This window comes from Nomascus leucogenys, chromosome 11 (assembly GCF_006542625.1).
Source record: "Nomascus leucogenys isolate Asia chromosome 11, Asia_NLE_v1, whole genome shotgun sequence".
NCBI lineage: Eukaryota > Metazoa > Chordata > Mammalia > Primates > Hylobatidae > Nomascus > Nomascus leucogenys.
Window position 1 is genome coordinate 62,921,681 of NC_044391.1, and position 21,470 is coordinate 62,943,150.

Consider the following 21,470-nt stretch of genomic DNA (forward strand, 5'->3'; position numbering starts at 1 on the left):
CCCATCTCCTGTCAGATTTTTCTCTCTTGCAGCTCATTTAAAATACATCCTGAAAGTATCTGATCATAAGATGTAATTCCTTTAAAGCATAGTTTTTGACTTAAAAATTAAATATTTTCTCTATTACATTTTTAAATTTTTACTATCTCCAAAAATGTATAAAACATTTGAAACATGTTAAAAACAGAGTAAGACAAAAAAATTCATGTTTTAAAGGAACATATCTGGTTAGTTGGTATTCCATTGAAAGTATCTTATAATAAACACAAATTTTAATTTTTCATTTAACAACACTAAAGAATGAGGTATATAAATGTTTTAATCACAGATTTTTACTGTATGCAATTAATTGTATTTCACAACTGGCATCTTACAAAAAAGACAGTACCACTGTGCCTGTAAAAAGTACTGTAATTAAACAGAAAATTACATTACCACATGAAACCACCAAATATCACAACTGTTAGGGTCTACAGTTTTATTTTATCTTCAAATGTTATTATGATGTCTTATGTGATATTTTGCATCCACATTCTATTTTTAAGTTCATTTACAATTCAGAAGTCTCCTTTAGGTAGATATATATTGAGCAAATGGTTAAGAGAAAGCAGGAGACCCCAGGAGAATTTAAGTACTGTGTGGTTTCTAGGTTGAATTCTAAATACAACATAAAACACTTTAATAGTCGTAAACAAAAATGCAAAATCTGTAGTCATAAAAATATTTTATTGGTAATTTTACATAGTATAAGTAGGGCTATACTTTTTTCCTTTCAGGATACTGAGAAATGTGTAAACTGGCAGCTGTGTCTGAAAATAGGGTACTATGATTTTCATAAGAATTGTTATATTTAATGAGGCCAATTAGACTGATTTGAAATTAGTTATTTCCCATTTCTGTGCAACAATTCTCATTTCTGTTTTAATTAGATTCATACTTCTATGGCCCTGGGTAAGTTTGGGACAAGAAAACAGTGATAAAACTATCATTAAGTTAAAGCTTTTCTAAAATTGCAGCTTGTAAAATATGGCAAGTTTCTTTTTTCTTGTTTTTGCCAAATGCTTATAATTATTTGAATTTTAATGTTTTATATGATACAGAAAATACCAGTGTTCAATGACAATAGCACTAAACCTGAATTATAAAGCTAAATAATCAATGTTTTATTGTTTACTAGTCTGCTAGTAAACATTACAATAAATGAATGTTTTGAAAAATAAGCAAACAAAAAAACCTCAAAAAATGGATAAAACCAGAAACATAATTCAGGAACAATAATTAGTAAAACGTGTCAAAAACATTGGCAAAGGTTCATACAAATTCTTTATTTAATAACAATTTTCCTATTTAACCACACCAAGTACCAGCAGGTGTATTTAAGAGGATAACCATTAAGAAAAACCTGTTGCAGCAATAGTTAAGTTGTTCTTTAACTTGTATACATATAACTATCTGTTTCACAATTCTCAAATAATACATATTTAGGCAGCTTGCACTATGTTATAAAAAATTTAAATTCGTTACATGCCAATAGTAGAGAATTCAAGAATTATGTGTTAGAATTCACTAAACTAAAAGTGAAAATACACTTACCAATAACACTGCATAATGAATAATTCAACCACATTTTCATGGCACTTAACTGCAGAGACCAAAATGTTAAGTCTGGAAATGTTTGGTAGGCATAGTTGCAATAAAATCTAACAAATTCTAACAAATTTCTATTTTATGTAAAACTCAAATTATGGATTGTGCATGAATGTATTTGTCATGAAAATGTGGTACCTCTTGGCATAATCTGTGTATTTGCATGGTAGGACAGAAGTGACTAAGAAATTGGAGAAAATAAACTTTAATGAGATTCTCCATTCAATGATGAGGCTTCTCCTCTGGGTGAAGATGACCTGGACATTCCTCTCTCTGTGTTATCAGAGCTAGAGCCACTTTGACTGTGTTGATCTGCAGAAGCAGCACTAGATGCAGGCGGTGACTTTGTTTTCTCCTTAAAGTCTGTAATAATGACTGTCAGATCTCCAACGGTAACTTCCAAATGCTGAGCACTACTCCGATCCACATTTTTCAATCTTGGCCTAAACATAAAAAAATGAAATTTTAAACTAGCTTTTCCCTCTACCAATTTTCTCAGCATATAATAAATAATAAAAGTAGGTAAAAGTAACAAAATGAATACATATATTTAAAGCAATTTATGTGTAACTAGCCACAAAAACATCATGTTTCAACTCATTAACATTAATCAAACCAGTCATTCATGAACATTCTTCAATGCGACCAAAAAACTGTGACAGCCTAGAAGTAGGACTTGTGCTTCTATAGCTGTATCATAATTTTGCAGATGGCTTATTAATTTTATTAAAATAGATGTTTTAGACAACAATGAAATAGTTGCACCATGGAGGAAGGTGATGAAAGCTAAGGTTGAGCTACATGCAAGGAAGACTGTTACTCCACTGACACACACTAATAAGGGTATCATGATTATTATGACTGAACGCATGACCATTTTGATAGGTTAAAACCCATGCAATTATCTGTTCGGTATGTTGAAAACCACTCCTGGTTCAAATAGCTCTTCTTAAGGGAAAAACAAAACAAAACAAAACAAAAAACCCGGACACAAATGTCTTCCAATCTCGTAAAAAGAAAAAAGCATCATCACATTTAAGCTTGTTATTTGTGGCTTCTGTGTTTAATTTCCTATGTATCTTTCAAACTCAGTAAAACCTTTCCTGATACCTTATAATAAATGAGACCAAATATTTTACTTCCACTTTGTGTATATTAGTATATCAAGGTTAAAAAAATTAAATGGTTTTATTATCTCAAAAATGTCATAAAACACTCTTCACATTTACCTGGTTTTCTTATGGCTATTCTTTTTGCTAGTTGTTTCCTTTTCACTTTTTTCTTTTTCTACTTTATCTTTTTTCTCTTTCTTTGACTGTGTAGGAGGCACAAACTGCTGAGTAACCTGCTGTGCAACCAACTGGGAGACAGGCCGAGGTTTCCTGTGTGCATGTTAAAAAGAAAGGTATTTTAAATTATAACTTAAAACATAAGTGCTTTATGAGAGAATATCTCACATTATGAAAACAAATTAATAACAATAACTTTCAAGTATAAAAATTCCTCATATATAAGGTAATTTAAATATACAATTTTAAAGATATGTATCATTGTTTTTCCTGTTCAACAAAAATGGAACAAACTATAACAGTTAAAATTTATAGTCTAAGATATATGCTCAAACATTAGAATACTGTAACGTAAATCAACATAAGAAATTATTTTAAATGTATATCAAACAAAATGGGATGTACCCACATAAACATGAGTTCTAAAAATCAAACTTCAAAGTTTTCACTGAAATAATAATTTATCTCTCCTCCTTCAGAGAAGGAAATACCTAACCATTTGTGACAATGGCTATCTGTTCTTTAAAGCTTTTTATTTATTCATTTAATAAACATTTATTATCAAAATTTCTCAATCCTTATTGCTTAAATCCTTTAAGTTTCTTGCATCTCCAGCCACAATCTCACTATGCTCTTTTGACCCTGGAGATCTACCCAGTCCTTTGAGACTCATCTACTTGCTAACTTACTCATTTAGAAAATATTTACTGAGAACCTACTGTAAGAACTGTTCAGGGATATCTGAAATGTTGCCTGGCTTCAACATCTGATGCTGGTACAAGCTTTCACCTGTCCAGCTTTGCCACAGAACTTGCACAACTGAGGTTAAGATTCAAAATACAGTCTCTAAGTTCTTAAGAGAGAAGGAAGGATACAGCGAGGAAAGAGGCAGAGGGAAGGAGGGAAGAAGTAAGATAAAAATACATTTTAACAGATGCTCTACAAACAATGGTAACTTTATTGCCTGAAAAATCCTGACCCTTTTTTGGTTAGTATAGTTTTTTAAAAATCTTTTTTTCCCCTGTTCCTCTACGGCAAGACAACATAAAAAATGAGAAAATACTGTACAATCTAAGAATCAAAGCTGCAAGGCTGAGAGAAAATAGGAAACAGTATGTAAAGCAGATATCAGGAGATGGATAATGAATTTTGCTCAGGGCCTAGATAGTCTGAGGTACTGAAAGGATATCCAGGACAGATGTCCAATATACAACTTAAAAAGTAGGACCGACATAGAGTTTGAGATGTAGATTAAGAGTTGCACAAATAAAAGTGATATTGAAAGTATGGTAGTTAATGGCTGAGGTTAAAAAAGAAAAGGGTTAAGGTGGTGGTTTTCAAATGCAAGGTACATCAGAATCACCAAGAAGGCTTGTTTAGCTTGCTTAGCCTTACCCACAGGATTTCTGATTCCATAGGCCTTGAAGTAGAGCCCAAGAAACCGTATTTCTAACTAGTTTCCAAGTTATGCTGATGTCTCTGGGGGCCACACTTTAAAAAGAAGCTTGAGGAAATGCAATATATCTGGTGAATACTGTTACTACTATAGGATAAAGTTTGAGATGGAGAGCAGAGTGGCAGAATGAAAATAAACCAAGCTGGACAGATAAGAAGGGATCCCATGATTAAAAGCTAAGCAGTCTGATTTTATCAAAGAAGCACAAAACATAAATGTATATAGTTTAATTATTCAAATAAAGTTCTCTGCTGCTCTCTAGGAGCTAAAGAGCTTTCACTGAAGGTAGGAGGAACACAGTTTATGATGATCTTTTTACAACGTTGTAAGTCACTCAACTCCATGCCCTATTAAAAAGAAAGCCCTTCTATCTCCAGGTATCTTAAGGTTTGTGATCCCTTTTCTATTTGATGAGAAAAATCAGGATAGGAGGAAATTTTAGAGGTAGGAAATAGTTAACTCAGGAAATAAAGGGCAGAGTATCATTTATAAAGTATTACCTTTTTATGTTCACAGATTTATCATTCATGGTTTTGACAGTACACTTTTAGTAATGCCAAAGGTTCTGTGATAAGGAGTTGATGTGCACAAAATGGTTGCCTGGTTAATAAATCACTACTGTCTAACCACTGGCCAACTACAGTCCATCATCTACTTATTCACATATGCCATGATTAGATTGTATTATATTTGTCAGATATGATATTCACCAATTTGGGGATCCCTACGTATCTTTCATAGATAGCCCAAATAGAAGGTATAAGTTTGGCAGTCTGTTGATTTACTATAATGTAAGAAAAGGGAGAGCATTTCATTACTCATTAGGACAAAATGTTTTTGGAGCTGGCTGACCTTCTGTGTGAGCAGGAGGTCAATACATGTTGGCTTCATATATGCAATTTCAACTATGGTCTGCCTTCCACCCCCAATGACAAAAATCCCATGTGCTAAATATTATAGGAATAATATTTTAGGCTTGATCAACTTCATCATAATTTAGCTTTGTCATGTTGGACAGGTAAGATGAAAGAAAGGAAAGAAAGAAAAAGAGTATTAAAAACAATGACATTCTTTACTAAAAAGAGGCAGCATAACTCAAATTTCAAAAAGAAGTAATCTGCTTAGTAACACCAAAATATATGGTAAATTGAAGCGATATGGTAAATCTCATTAAAAAAAAAAGGCTGGACTAAATCCATACATACTGTGAATCTGTTGATACTCTGACTAACAAAAGCCCAAAAATCTAACCAAGGAAAGATTTTATAAAAAACCACCTGTTTATGGCCAAGCATGGTGGCTCACGCCTGTAATCCCAGCACTTTGGGAGGCCAAGGCGGGCAGATCATTTGAGTCCAGGAATTCGAGGCCAGCCTGGGCAACATAGTGAAACCCCATCTCTACAAAAAAAAATACAGAAATTGGCCAGGCATAGCGGTACGCGCCTGTAGGAGGCTGAGGTGGAAAAATCGCTTGAGCCCAGGAGGTGGAGGTTGCAGTGAGCCACGATCACACCACTGCATTCCAGCCTGGGTGACAGAGTGAGACCTTGTCTTCTGGAACAAAAAAAAAAAAGAATAGAAAAGAAACTACTTGTTTGACAAATTTTATTGCACATTTACATGTGTCAGGCACTAGGTAAGGAGATTAACCATGAACAAGACAAACATAGGCCCTGCCCTCATGTGCTAAAAATTAAAAACAAAAAACTGTGTGTTGCGATAGAGAAAACAGAAGGAGGAGTTATTATAGACAGAGAGGAAATAACTTCTGTTCATGTTTAAATGGTCAGTATACCAGGAGAAACAGATATCACGATGGACCCTTTTAATAAGAGAACAATGAAACAACTTCATTAAGCATTTTATTACGACTTTAAAAGAGAGTAAACCCAATTTCTTATTCTATAATAACTTGGTTTTAAAGTTATCTAGACCTCGAATGGCCAAAAGGTTTTTTTTGTTTTTTTGTTTTGTTTTGTTTTGTTTTTGGATGGAGTCTCGCTCTGTCGCCCAGGCTGGAGTGCAGTTGCGTGATCTCGGCTCACTGCAAGCTCTGCCTCCTGGGTTCACACCATTCTCCTGCCTCAGCCTCCCGAGCAGCTGGGACTACAGGCGCCCACCACCATGCCTGGCTAATTTTTTTTTTTTTTTTTTTGTATTTTTAGTAGAGACAGGGTTTCACTGTGTTAGCCAGGATGGTCTCGATCTCCTGACCTCGTGATCTGCCCGCCTCAGCCTCCCAAAGTGCTAGGATTACAGGTGTGAGCCGCCGCGCCCGGCCAGGTTTTTTTTTTTTTAATGTAACTAACTCCTCATCAACTGTCAGGCCTAATCCTAGGAACATTCACCTTGTAAGTACTGATTCTTGGTTTTAAATTCTTTCTTTCTATCTATCTATCTATCTATCTATCTATCTATCTATCTATCTATCTAATCTATCATCTATCTATCTATCTATCTATCTATCTATCTATCTATCTATGAGACGGAGTCTCACACTGTCACTCAGGCTGGAGTGCGGTGGCGTGATCTTGGCTCAATGCAACCTCCGGCCTCCTAGCTTCAAGCGATTCTCCCACCTCAGCCTCCTGAGTAGCTGAGATTACAAGCGTGTACCACCATGCCTGGCTACTTTTTTATGTTTTTAGGGGGTTTCACCATGTTGGCCAAGCTGGTCTTGAACTCCCAACCTCAGGTGATCTGCCTGTCTTGGCCTCCCAAAGTGCTGGGATTACAGGCATGAGCCATTGCGCCTGCTCAAATACATTTCTAATAGGTTTTAGCTTTTCTTCTACCACTTCTTGGACTTGTATCATACGATGCTTTACTTTTGAAACCCTTGACAACTCATAATTTCTTGAAGAGACAGACATTCTCTCTGCTTCAGAATTACCATTTTCATTTGTAGATGAGGTACACATACCTACCTTCAGCATCTGTCCACTAATGAACTATCTCAAGTAAATTTTTGTGTCAAATATAGAAGATGAAGAATGTTTTCACATGTCTTTAAAGCAAAACAAGATGCTGCAAGTTCTTTTTGCAAAATATTGCATGATAAAATCCTTTCTGTTGAATGACTACTTATATGAGAAATCACATATACTTTTTGTGCTCAGAAATATTTGTTCACTTATTGATTACTGAGTTTCAGAAAAATGAACAAGGATATTGTCATCTGAAGACTCATGGTCTGAGATTTCCCTTATATGGTCAATTTCAACATCACTACAATTTTGGATGCCACTATCACTGGCTTTATACCATCCCGTGATTCATCTAATAACTGTGAAACATCTTGTAAATCTTCCTGTCATTAGGAGCAGAAAATGAAAAATTCTGAATTCTCAAATGTGTTCAATGGAAGTTAAAAAAAAAAAAAAAAGGAGGGCAAAGACTACAAAAATACTGTCTCTACACTTTTATACTTTCTGGAAAGATGATAGTGGATTTTTTTTTCAAAACTGCACTATCCTTCTAGATGCCTCCACCATTTTTCTGTTTTCTTATTATTTTGGTCTCTTTTTAATACAGTTTGAAATAACTAAGTAGTAAAGATAAAATAGTTCCTAGGAACAGAAAACCAAACACTACATGTTCTCATTCATAAGTGAGAGCTAAACAATGAGAACACATGGACACAGGGAGGGGATCATCACACACTGGGGCCTGTTGGGGGGTGGGGGGAAAGGGGAAGGAGAGTATTAGGACAAATACCTAATGCATGTGGGGTTTAAAACCTAGATGATGGGTTGACAGTTACAGCAAACCACCATGACACATGTCTATTCTTGTAACAAACCTGCATGTTCTGCACATGTATCCCAGAACTTGCAGTAAAATAAAAATAAATAAAATACTTCCTACGATGTAATAGCAAACTATCTCAAGATATAGGAAAAATCAAATAACTAAGATCCCGTTATATACGACAGAAATATAAAAGGGACCAAAAAGGTCCATATGGTAATTTCAAAAAATAAATGTTCTCCTTCTTTGAAGACCTCAAGGAAAGAATAAAACATAAAGTATCAAATCTATAAGTAGAACCACTTGAAAAAGGACCTAAAAACTAAAATTGGGTCCAACGTAAGAAAAATCATTTGTGTATCTACATATTAAAACAATACACATATCCTGTAACTAATTATTTAAATACTACTGTATTAGAATTATCATCTTTGGTTCTTAGCTCAATGTTGAAAAATATTTATAAGTAGCACACAACAGAAATTCAATAAACAAAAAGCTGTTGAAAATTTCTGGCCAGGCTCAGTGGCTCACGTCTATAATCCCAGCACTTTGGGAGGCCAACGTGGGCAGACTGCTTGGGCCCAGGAGTTTGAGACCAGCCTGGGCAACATGGTAAAACCCTGTCTCTACAAAAAGTTAACCAGGAGTGGTGGCGCAGGTGCATGCCTATAGTCCCAGCTATAGTCCAGGACAGTCAAGTCATCGTCTGGCTTTGTTTCCACACCTCGAGCTCTGACTGCATCCCAAGATTACTGGGTAAGCCAAATAAAATAATGAATGTTAAAAATGTATATACTGTCAGTTATAAAATACTTTAAGTAATATTTATGAATAATATACAAATATATCTTGATGGCATAATATTTTTAAATCTAGGATTCTGTTACACTTTTGTCTCACGTAACTCCCACAACATTCCTGACAAACTTTCCCATCACGTCTATCTCAAGAAAAGAAAGACGGCACCTTTTTTTTTTTTTTTTTTTTTTTTGAGATGGAGCTTCGCTTTTGTTGCCCAGGCTGGAATGCAATGGCGCGATCTCAGCTCACTGCAACCTCCGCCTCGTGGGTTCAAGCGATTCTCCTGCCTCAGCCTCTCTAGTAGCTGGGATTACAAGTGTGCACCACCATGCCCAGCTAATTTTTTTTGTACTTTTAGTAGAAACGGGGTTTCACCATGTTCGTCAGGCTGGTCTTGAACTCCTGACCTCAAGTGATCCACCTGCCTCGGCCTACCAAAGTGCTGGGATTATAGGCGTGAGCTACCATGCCTGGCCGAAAGACAGAAATTTTATGCCATAAAATTTAAGCAGGGTGGGTCAGTTTGAAGAGGCTTGGCTTCTTCCTTAAATTCAAAAAAATGATTATCTTACATTGCAGAAAATAAAGATGCTAACCTGGTATTTAGCTACTGTCCCCAAAACTATCAAAATCCTTTTTATACACAATTTCTTCTTTAAAAAAACAAGAACACTCCATTCACAGAAACAAGCCACTGTTCTCAAAGTAGTTACAGTAAGCAGAATCTACTATACAAACTCTAGATCTAAGGGCATATTTGCACATTTACATGTCATTTGGTTGAGATGGCCTGCCTAAATATTTTTTAAAAACTTAAAATTTTCTAATTAAATTTATAATTAGTATTATTTTAACTTAGTAAGTTTAAAAACTCACAATTACCTTTTAAAATGTTGTAAATATTGTGGGGCTCATACCACCCCTCCCATCATAAGAACACTATACTCCTTTCACAGACATAGAAATATACTGAAGTCTCTCCCATCTAGAAGGAAAAAACTCCTCCCTTAATCCCTTGTTTACTTGCTCTTCCTTTCTCTTCTTCCAGTATTTTGAAAATGTCTGCTATTCTCTCAGTTGTGTCCTTGTCTTCACTTCTACCTTTCCAAACCTCTTTCCCATCCACTAAAGAAACCATACTAAGGTCACCAAGTATGCCAAAACCAAAAGACACCTTTCAGTCCTCATCTTATTTGACCTCTGTGTATCATGACACTATTTAACATTCTCCTGCACCATAGCTACAAAGGTTCTACTTTCTTATTCCTCTTCCTACCTTCTCCAGTAAGTAGGTCCTTCTCAGTCATCTTATATCTAAACTGGATCCTCTTAGAACTTCCTCTTCCAGCCCCTTCAATGTTGAGGTTACTTCATGCTGTTCTTAATCTCTTCTCTTTTTCTTTTCTTTTTTTTCGGAGACATAGTCTCACTGTCCCCCAGGCTGGAGTGCAGTGGCACAATCTCAGCTCACTGCAGCCTCTGCCTCCTGGGCTCAAGCAATCCTCCCTCCTCAGCCTCCCAAGTAGCTAGGACTACAGGCATGCCCCACCACACCGGGCTAATTTTTGTATTTTTTGTAGAGACAGGTTTCCCCATGTTGCCCAGGCTGGTCTCAAACTCCTGGATTCAAGAGATCCACCTGCCTCAGCCTCCCAAAGTGCTGGGATTAGAGGTGTGAACCACCGTGCCCAGCCAACTTCTTCTCTTTTCATGTTGAATACAAACATTATTCTTGAAGGATATGGGTAATAACGACACTATTGGAGTGGTGGAGCTACAAGAGTAAATTTTAGGAAGTAGCAGGGCTAGAGATATATAGTAGAAGAGTTTCTTTCCTTCCTTTTCTCTCTCTCTCCTTTCTTTTTTTTTTTAAGATGGAGTCTTGCTCTGTCACCCAGGCTGGAGTGCAGTGGCACAATCACAACTCACTACAGTCTCAACCTTCTGGGTTCAAGCTATCCTCCTACCTCAGCCTCCCAAGTAACTGGTACCACAGGCACGCATCGCCACACCTGGGTAATTTTTTTATTTTTTGTAGAGATGAGGGTCTCACAACATGGCCCAGGCCAGTCTCAAACTCCTGAGGTCAAGCAATCCTCCTGCCTCAGCCTCCCAAAGTGCTGGGGTCATAGGCATGAGCCACCAGATCCGGCTATGTTATGTGCTTTTGATAAATAAGTCAGTCACATTATACTATAATTGTAGGTATGCTTGCAAGCTCCTGAAGGATTCTGTCTTTTCATTTTTGAAACACTGGTAACAAGCTCAGAGCCTGATAGGCATTCAACAAATGATTGCTGAATGAATTAAATAGCTCTTGTTTTCTCCTGAATCTTCCATCTTTCCCTTTTTAAAATAATAATTTATCTCAAAACATGCTCATTTATCTTGCATATCTTAATGATAACAAAGAAAACTTGATATCTGTGTTGGTTCCTGGTTTATATTCTGCTTCAGGGAGCTCATCCACTCTAAGAGTTCCATTTGTTTCCTCTATATAGAAAACTTGTGGCCAGATGCGGTGGCTCACGCCTGTAATCTCAGCACTTTGGGAGGCTCAGGCGGGCAGATCACTTGATCCTAGGAGTTCGAGACCTGCCTGGGCAATATGGTGAAACCCTGTCTCTACTAAAAAACAAACAAACAAAAAACTATATATATATACACATACACACACACACACATACACACACACACACGCACACACACACAAATTAGTTGGGCATGGTGGCAAGCACCGGTAGTCCCAGCTACTGGGGGTAAGGAACAGGAGGATCACCTGAGCCTTGGGAGGTTGAGACTGCAGTGAGCCATGATTGTGCCACTGCACTCTAGCCTGTCCAATAGTATATTATTACCCATATTCTTCAAGAATAATGTTTGTATTAAACAAAAATACAAACATTTTTCTTTCCCCTAATACCCACTCTAAATGTTGAATGGTGGGAAGTGGGAGACAGCACTAGAGCAACGTAAGTGGTCAGGAATTGTTTAGTTTTTTTTGTTTTTGTTTTTAGACAGAGTGAAACTCTGTCTCCCAGACTGGAGTGCAGTGGCACGATCTCGGCTAACTGCAACCTCCGTCTCCTGGGTTCAAGCAATCCTCCTGCCTCAGCCTCCGAAGTAGCTGGGATTACAGGCATGTGCCACCATACCTGGCTAATTTTGTATTTTTAGTAGAGATGGGATTTCACCATATTGCCCAGGCTGGTCTCAACTCCTGACCTCAAGTGATCCGCCCACCTTGGCCTCCCAGAATGCTGGGATTACAGGTGTGAGCTACCACACCCAGCCAGAACTGTTTAATCTGTAATATTCTAATATTGTAAAGTAGGTAATGTACTATCCAGGCATAGTGGTGCATGCCTGTAGTCCCAGTCACTCAAGAGGCTGAGGCAGGAAGATCACTTGAGGCCAGGAGTTAGAGGAGCTGCAGTGCACTATGATCGTACCTGTGAATAGCCACTGGCATTTCAGACTGGGCAACGTGGTTTGACCCCATCTCTTTAAATTAAAAAAAAAAAAGAAGAAGAAGGAAATATGTTACCTGTAGAATTACTTTTAAAAATAAAATCAACTAAGCACCTGCCTATGATTCTTACACACTACAAGCAAGAGGGCCAGAACTGGGTATATAACTCCTGATCATTTTCTCATTACAAAAATCTCACATCTGGCTGGGCGTGGTAGCTCATGCCTGTAATCGGAAAACTGAGGTGGGTGGATTATTTGAGCTCAGGAGTTCAAGACCAGGCTGGGCAACATGGTGAAACCCCATCTCTACAGAAAATTAAAAAAAAAAAAAAAAATTGGCCAGGTGTACTGGTGCGTGCCTGTAGTCCCAGCTACCCAGGAGGCTGAGATGAGAGGATCACCTGAACCTGGGAGGTCAAGGCTGCAGTAAGCCATGACCATTCCACTGCACTCCAGACTGGGAGACAGAGGGAGACCCTGTCTCAAACAAAAAAAGAGTTTAAAAACAAGTATTTAGGCTCCTCAACAAACCAGCCTCTAACTACATTTCAAATGTTAATGCTATCTGTTTTTTATTCTTCCAATGCTCTATGCTCTTTCTATATTTGATTTAGTTGTACAATGCTGGGAAAATCCTTATTCACGCAGTTAACTACTTACAAATGACAATCTTTTAACTTTAAATTCACCTTGGATCTTGGGAAGCTCTTCAATTAAAGTAATTTAGAAGCTTGAAAGAAAGATACAAGGAATTTTGAGTCAAAGTTGCATCATTAACAGTAGTTAGTAACCACTTACATTTTTATCATAATAAAGGGCAGAAAGCGTACACAATTATAAATTATTATAATTTTAAATCTCTTATATCCATCCATCTACCTGGCTACTAAGCCACAATGACAGCATGCACCATCAGCAGATAGGCTAGAGCCTTCTTAAATATGCTTCAACTGAGGCACGTGTGATACAGTGGTGGATGAATTTAGATGTCATATAATTTTATATAAGCCAACATGAGACCTGAATATTTTTTTAAGTGACTAGGGCAGGGGCTACAACATTCCTAATTGGTAACATATTTAAAAGGTCTGAAAAATATAGAAGCCCAGAGATAGCAGAAGTGCTATTCTGAAGTCTGCACAGGAGTGAATAAATCAAGTACATACCCAAGAGAAATGAAAACATATGTTCGCACAAAAATGTGTACATGAATGTTCACAGAAGCATTATCCCTAACAGCCCCAAAGTGGAAGCAACCCAAATGCTTACTATGGATGAATGGATAAATCAAATATGGTGTATATTCATAAATCAAATATGAGGTATATTCATAAAATGAAATATTTCACCATAAAGAAGGAATGAAATACTGACAGATACTACAACATGGATGAGCCTACGGCATTATGCTAAGTGAAAGACACCAGTCATAAAAGACTGCATATTCTTGCATGGTTCTGTTTATGTAAAATGTCCAAAATAGGCAAATTCATAGAAACAGGAAGTAGACCTGTGGTTGCTCAGGGTTAGGACACTAAGAAACAAAATGGAGAGTAACTATAAATGGATATGAGAGAGAGAGAGAGGGAGAGAGAGAGAGAGGGAGGGAGTGAGAGAGAGAGAGAGGGAGAGACTCTGGAGTAAAAATTCTTCTAAATACTAGAGATGGGGTCTCGCTCTATTGCCCAGACTGCAGTGCAATGGCACAGTCATAGTCACTGCAGCCTCAAACTCCTGGGCTCAAGAGATCTTTCTTTCTCAGCCTCTTGAGCAGCTAAGACTATAGTCACAAACGGGGCTTCAAGGTCTATATGTATTTAATTTTCAATAGCAAACACTTCTGCAGCAGACCAGAACACAATTTTCCCCCAACTCCTGGCAGGTGGTGCCAGGAAGACTTGATTCCTTGGCAAATACTAAGATAGTCCTTGGTAAGCACAGACAAAACAGATTACTTACATCATTTCTAGAAAAACTAGGTTAAAGTTTTCAGCAAAGCCTCTCAAATCATTAAATGACATCACAGTTTGGCATTTGCTTTTCACTTAATTTGAAAGACTAAGGACTATCTTCAAGACTACAAATAGGTCACTCTCAACTTTCCCTTCCTCTTAGCCAACTAAACATTTAAGTCCTTTCCATTTTTCTTTCATATTATTCCAACTGTTCCTCTTTATCATACCCACTAATACTACTCTAGCTTAACCCAACAGCAGACTTCTACAGCACCTTCTCCTTTCCAATCCAAGATTACTCTTGCTTCCATTAATTTATTTAACAAATATTTATTAAGCATATACTATGTTCCATTAAATGTTCCAATTACTGTTCTAAGTACTGGGAACACAGCACTGAACAAAACTTGCTTTTATCATGTGCTATTTTATCAAGGGGGTGACCTTAGTTCTTATCTCACAGAGAAAAGAGAAGCTATTCGATTAGAATGTCCACAACCTTCCATCTGTACCGACACAGTCTGACTCCCCTACCCTTACTCTTAATTAAACCATCCATCTCTCTGCCCACTGGATCCCTTTCTCCAGGACACACTCCTGCCACTGACCTCCTTTGTTTCCTGCTTGAACAATATTTCCTTTTCTACTGGGTTATTCCTGTCAGCATACAAACATATTACAACAATTCATACCTCAAAAAGAAAAAAAAACAAACTTTCCTGAGTCTACATCCCTGTCTAGCCACTGTCCCATTTGTTTTCTTTTCCATGACACCTCAAAAAATTTTTCTATACTCACTCTATACTTTTCCCACTCTCTCTCAAGCTCACATTAGTCAGGCTCTTGTCCTTCCACTCCAACAAAATTATTTATTTCAAGGTCACTGATAACCACTTTACCAACAGTCAACTGTAGTCATCCTAGCCTTTTCCAGCAACACTTCACTGAGTTTATCACTCCTTCCCTTCCTGAAAAACTTTTTTCACTCAGCCTCTAGTACACCACACTCTTCACATTTCTCTCCTGCCTCACTGGCTACTCTTTCAGTTTCATTTACTGATTCCCTTCCAGTCTCCCAAATTTCTAAACTTCAGAGTACCTCAGGACTGAGTCTTTAGATACCTCTTATCTACACTAACCCTCTAGACCAGTGCTACTCAAAGTGTAGTCAACGAATGAAGAGTAGCAACACCAGGTACCTCTTAAAAATGCAAATTCTCAGGCCTTGCCCTAGAACTAGGGTGATTTTTTTATGCATGCTAAAGGCACTCCTCTTAGTGACCTCATTCAGTCCTCGGTTTTAAGTATCATCTGTACAATGGTTTTCAACCCTGGCTCCACATTGGATTTCACTTGCAATGGTGTTTTAAAAATATGACTAGAAAGCAAAAGTTAAATTTTGCTAAATTTTATAAATAGAATATTTGTAAAAATAACATTTAAGGAAAAACTAGATTGACATTGAAAGTAATGAACATTAATTTTAATAATGAAAGTAGTCCCTGAATAATCTTTTCTATGCATCAAAGTTTTCCTCAAAGGCATACATAAACCCCTCATATTGAAACATATGAAAACAATGTGATCCATAACATCCAGGCATTTCCATTTCAATATATGTATTCAGAGAAGGAAATATATGTCCATACAAAAACTTGTACACAAATGTTCATAGCAACTTCATTTGTAATGGCCCGAAACTGAAAATAACCCAAATGTTCATCAACAGGTGAATGGATAAAGAAACTGTGGTACATCCATACAATGGAATATTACTCAGCAACACAAAGAAATGAACTACTGACACTCAAGAGGAATTATGCTGAGTGAAAGAGATTGGACCAAAAAAATAAACACTGTATGATTCCATTTACGTAAATTTCTAGAAAATGCAAACTAATTTATAGTGACAGAAAGCAGATCAGTGGTTGCCTAGCAACCAGAGATGGGATGGGGGTAGGTACAGGAGGGAGGAATTAAAAATGGGCACAAAGAAACTCCAGAAAATAATGGATGTGTGTCTGCTCTCTTGATTGTGGTGATAGTTTCACAGGTATATTCATATGTCAAAACTTAACATATTGCATGTTTTATGTGTGGTTTATTGTATGTCAATTATACCTAAAAAAAAAAAAGCTGTCTAAAATTTTTTTAACCCAACTACTAATCAAATTAAAATGGGAGGCCAGGTGTGGTGGCTCATGCCTGTAATCCCAGCACTATGGGAGGCCGAGGTGGGTGGATCATGAGGTCAAAAGATTGAGACCATCCTGGCCAACCTGGTAAAACCCCGTCTCTACTAAAAATACAAAATTAGCCAGGTGTGGTGGCGCATGTCTGTAACCCCAGCTACTCAGGGGGCTGAGGCAGAAGAATCGCTTGAACCCAGGAAGCAGAGGTTGCAGTGAGCCGAGATCGCACTACTACACTCCAGCCTGGTGACAGAGCAAGACTCTGTCTCAAAAAAAAAAATTAAAACAGGAATACCTAGGTCTCACTTAAATGAGGATCTATCTGTAGGCTCAAATTTTTTGAAAGTTCTCAAGCTGATGTGTATTCAAGGTTGAAAACGATCTATACACTGATATTAAAATTTTATCAGCCCCAATGTCTCCCATAAACTCCAGACTTCTATAACCAACTACCTACTTAACATATCCACTTGGGGCTAGGCTTGGTGGCTCACACCCATATTCCCAGCACTCTGGGAGGCCAAGGCAGGTGGATCACTTGAGGTCAGCAGTTCAAGACCAGCCTGGCCAACATGGCGAAACTCCGTCTCTACTAAAAATACAAAATTTGCCAAACGTGGTGGTGTGCGTCTGTAATCCCACTTACTCGGGAGGCTGAGGTAGGAGAATCACTTGAATCCAGAAGGTGGAGGTTGCAAGTGACAGAGTGTGACTCTGTCTCAAAAAAAAAAAAAAAAATCCACCTGGATGTCTATGAGTAGCTGGGACTACAGGAGTGCACCATCACGCCGGCTAATTTTTGTATTTTAAAGAGAGATGGGGTTTCACCATGTTGGCCAGACTGGTCTCAAACTTCTGGCCTCAAGTGATCCTCCTGCCTCGGCCACCCAAAATGCTGGGATTACAGGGGTGAGCCACCATGCCCAGCCAACAATATACTCTTGATTTCTCCCTTCTCCCATTCTTCCAATCTTCAACAATCTTTTTATCTCTCAGTAACTAGCACTTCATTTGTCCAGTTGCTTAGACCAAACACTTAGAAGCAGTATTTATTCTGTTTTTCCTCTCATACCCACATCTAATTCACCATCAAATTCTTTCCATCCCCACCTTCAAAATAAGTCTAAAATTGAATGCTTTCTTACCACCTCCATTGATACCACCCTTGTAATATCCTCATAACTAACATCCCGGCCAGGTATGGCGGCTCACACCCGTAATCTCAGCACTTTGGGAGGCTGAGGTGGGCGGATCACCTGAGGTCAGAAGTTTGAGACCAGCCTGGCCAATATGGCGAAACCCCGTCTCCACTAAAAATACAAAAAAAATTTAGCTGGGCGTGGTGCTGGGCTCCTGTAATCCCAGCTACTCGGGAGGCTAAGGCAGGAGAATTGCTTGAACCCGGGAGGCGGAGGTTGCAGTGAACCGAGATCACGCCATCGCACTCCAGCCTGGGCAACAAAAGCAAAACTCTGTCTCAAAAAATAAATAAATAACATCCCTCAATTGTTCTGCTACAGGCCATTCTTCCACAAAGCAGCCACTGTGATTCTTCCAAATGTAAATCAAATTATATTATTCCTCTGCTTAAAACCATCCAATGGGCTCCTCTTCTGCACCCAACCAATCCCCTTCCTTGTTATACACTGGCAACCAGAGTATATGGCAATCAACAAAATCTAAAATTCTTGCTCTAGTCCACAAGTCTCTATGTGATATAGACTCTTCCTATCTCATCTTCTATACTCTTCTATATGGCACCCGTTATTCCAGTGTCTTAGTCTGCTTGGGCTGTCATAACAAAATACTGTAGACTGGGTAGCTTAAACAGCAGGTATTTGTTTTCTCACAGTTCTGGAGGGTAGAAAGTCCAAGACCAAGGTCCAGTAGGGTTCAGCTTCTACTCAGGGCTCTCTTCTACTTACATTTCCTTCTGGCTTACAGACGGCCACCTTCTCACTGTGTCCTCACATGGCCTTTCCTCAGTGCATGCACACGGAGAGACAGACAAACCTCTCCCTCCTCTTACAAGACCACCAATCCTACTGGATTAGGACTCCACTTTTACGACTTCATTTAATCTTAATTGCCTCCTACCAGCCTTATCTCCAAATACAGTCACATTGGGGGTGAGGGCTTCATTTAGTATGTGAATTTTGGAGAGATGCAACTGAGTCCACAGCATCCTGCATCAATGGCTTTCTACTTCTGCCCGAGCGTTTCCCCTGCTGTTCCTCTGCCAACTCACTCCCTCACTTCTTCCAGGTCTCTGTTCAAATGCCAAATGTCACAGAAGCCTTCCTTTTTACTTTTTTCTTTTTTTACTGCATACGAATGCCAGACCATAATTGTAGGAGAAGTCTTTCTTAACCTGACACAAAACAGCATTCTACTTTCCAACTTCACTCCCTACTCTATCCTCCTTACTATGCTTTATTTTCTTCAAAGCACTTCTCTACCTACATTACATATTATTATTAATAGTTTATTATCTGTTTTCTTCTACCAGAATAGAATATAGGCTCCCTACCACCCCCCTAATTGTAAACAGGGACTTTTTCCTCTTCTATTTTGTTCACTGCTGTTTCTCCTGTGCCTACAGCATAAAAATACTTAATGTGTAAAAATATGTACATCTATTATGTATCAATAAAGAAAAATAAATATTTAATGTTTTTAATGAATGAATGTTAAACCATCCTACTAAAAAATTTCCAGGGATCTGTGATCCTATCGCACTTGTTTTCAACCCTGGCTGCACATTAGCATCACAAGGAGTCCCTTTAAAATTACTATACTTGGGCCCCCACCCAGACGAATTGAATAAAAAACCTCCAGGAATGAAGCCTGGTACAGGTTATTTTTCAAATCTCCTCGGCTGCTCCTATTGTGCAGTCAATGGCCTATAAAACAGGATCAAATCAGGATCTGCCAGGTGAAGCAAATTATTACATTTCACCTTTGCTTTCCTAATCCACTGAAGATTCCGTCTTTTCCAAATAACCTTATCTACTCTAGTATTATAGTCATCTCTCCCCTCTCTAAAACACTACAGCCTATGTAGACGATGACAAATAATCATTGTAAATACATATATAACTATATCATCAAGTACAGTTTGCTCCCATTTCCATTTTTATTTTTTAAAATTAAAAAAAAATCTTCTGTCCAATGTGTCAGCACCACTTTCAAACTACTTACATTTCTTTTTAACCCTCAAAATGTTATGCACATACTGGATACTGAATACATGCTAAATGAAGAAAACTTGCTTATAAAATTATGTGCCCTTTCAATTTGTACTAAACCAGAGACAGTGCATAATTCTAATCTTTTATTAAGAACCACTTAAATCAGTGGTGTCTAACACCCTGGCGACATATTGGAATCATCTGAGGAGCTTTAAAAAAAAAAATACCCCTTTAGCCAGGTGTGGTGGTGCGTGCCTGTAGTCTTACGTACTCAGAAGGCTGATAGCTTGAGGCCAGGAGTTTGAGGTTATAATGAGCTATGACTGTGCCTCTGCACTCCAGCCTGTGAAAGAAAGCGAGACCCTCTCTCTTTCAAAAAGAAAGAAAAAATACACTTGTCTGGGCTCCACCTTTAGGAACTTGATTTACTTAGACTGGGATAGAGCCCAGTATCCTCTTTTTTGTTTAGTTGTGAAGTTCCCAAGGTGATTCTAATGTGCAGTGAGGCCGGGCGCATTGGCTCACACCTGTAATCCCAGCACTCTGGGAGGCCACAGTGGCTGAATCACCTGAGGTCAGGAGTTCGAGATCAGCCTGGCCAACGTGGTGAAACTCCATCTCTACTAAAAATACAAAAATTAGCAGAGTGTGGTGGCATGAGCCAGTAATCTCAGCTACTCAGGAGGCTGAGACAAGAGAATCACTTGAACCCAGGAGACAGAGGTTTTAGTGAGCCAAGATTGCACCACTGCAGTGCAGCCTCAGCAAAAAAGCGAGATTCCACCTCAAAATAATAATAACAATGTGCAATGAGAGTTGGGAATCAGTGACTGAAACACATCAAATCTGAAGGTCTAAGTTTTCTAAATATAGAAATTGAGGTGGGCAGATCATTTGAGCTCAGGAGTTTGAGACCAGCCTAGGTAACATGGTGAAACCCCATCTCTGCAAAAAATATAAAAATGAGCCAGGCGTGGTGGCACGTGCCACCCAGCTACTTGGGAGGCTGAGGTGGGAGAACTGCTTGAGCCCAGGAGGTTGAGGCTGCAGTGAGCCATGACTGCACCACTGCACTCCAGCCTTGGCAATGAAGTGAGACCCTGTCTAAAAGGCAAAAAAAAAAAAAAAAAAAAAAAGAAAAAAGAAATCAGTAGTATTAAAAGATGTTATTTGATTTAGAGTTCACAGAAAACAATTTTCCAAATAGTTCTTTACGATATGGATGGACTGACAATATACTCACCAATAAACCATGCCTAGTTTTAGCTAAAATAAGTCTTTTCTAGGTACTAATTTTTTCTTTTACAATTCAGCTTCCATTTCTGCAACCTATAATTCTAGAGGACTTACTAGTCCAAAGTATTTTTCCTAAGTTTCTTTCATTTGTTTAATTTACTCACTCATGAAAATGTTTATTGTGGCAGGCAGCCTTCTAAAATGGCCACTAGTAATCCCTGCCTCCTGGTATTCATTGCCCTTATCCAAACCCCTTCCCTACGTGTGGGCTGGACCTAGTGAGGTGCTTCTAATAAATAGAATGCAGCAAAAACTGACTGGATGTCATTTCCAAAATTAGTTTACTAAAACCCTCTAGCTTCCATCCTCACTCTCTTCCCTTGTTGTGATCTCCCCTAACAGAGTGGCCCATGTGGCAAAGAACTGAGGGAAGCCTCTGGTCAGCAGGTCATCAGGAACTAATGTCCTAGGTCC

The 21,470-nt window shown here is 38.2% G+C and overlaps 1 protein-coding gene across 8 annotated transcripts in view; it reads right to left on the reverse strand.

Annotated features, from left to right (window-relative positions):
* Positions 1 to 301: 301 nt before the first annotated feature.
* YAF2 (YY1 associated factor 2) overlaps positions 302 to 21,470 on the reverse strand; it is a 77,833-nt gene continuing 56,664 nt past the window's right edge. For 6 of the 8 annotated variants that reach the window (XM_003252291.3, XM_003252293.4, XM_003252292.4 and 3 more), the window contains 2 exons: positions 2,877 to 3,029; positions 302 to 2,090 (listed from right to left, as the gene is read on the reverse strand). In XM_003252291.3, coding sequence (XP_003252339.1) covers positions 1,853 to 2,090; positions 2,877 to 3,029 — 391 coding nt within the window. In that variant the 3' untranslated portion in view covers positions 302 to 1,852. The remainder of the gene's footprint in view (positions 2,091 to 2,876; positions 3,030 to 21,470) is intronic. The other 2 variants (XR_004032316.1, XR_004032315.1) reach the window with 1 other exon arrangement.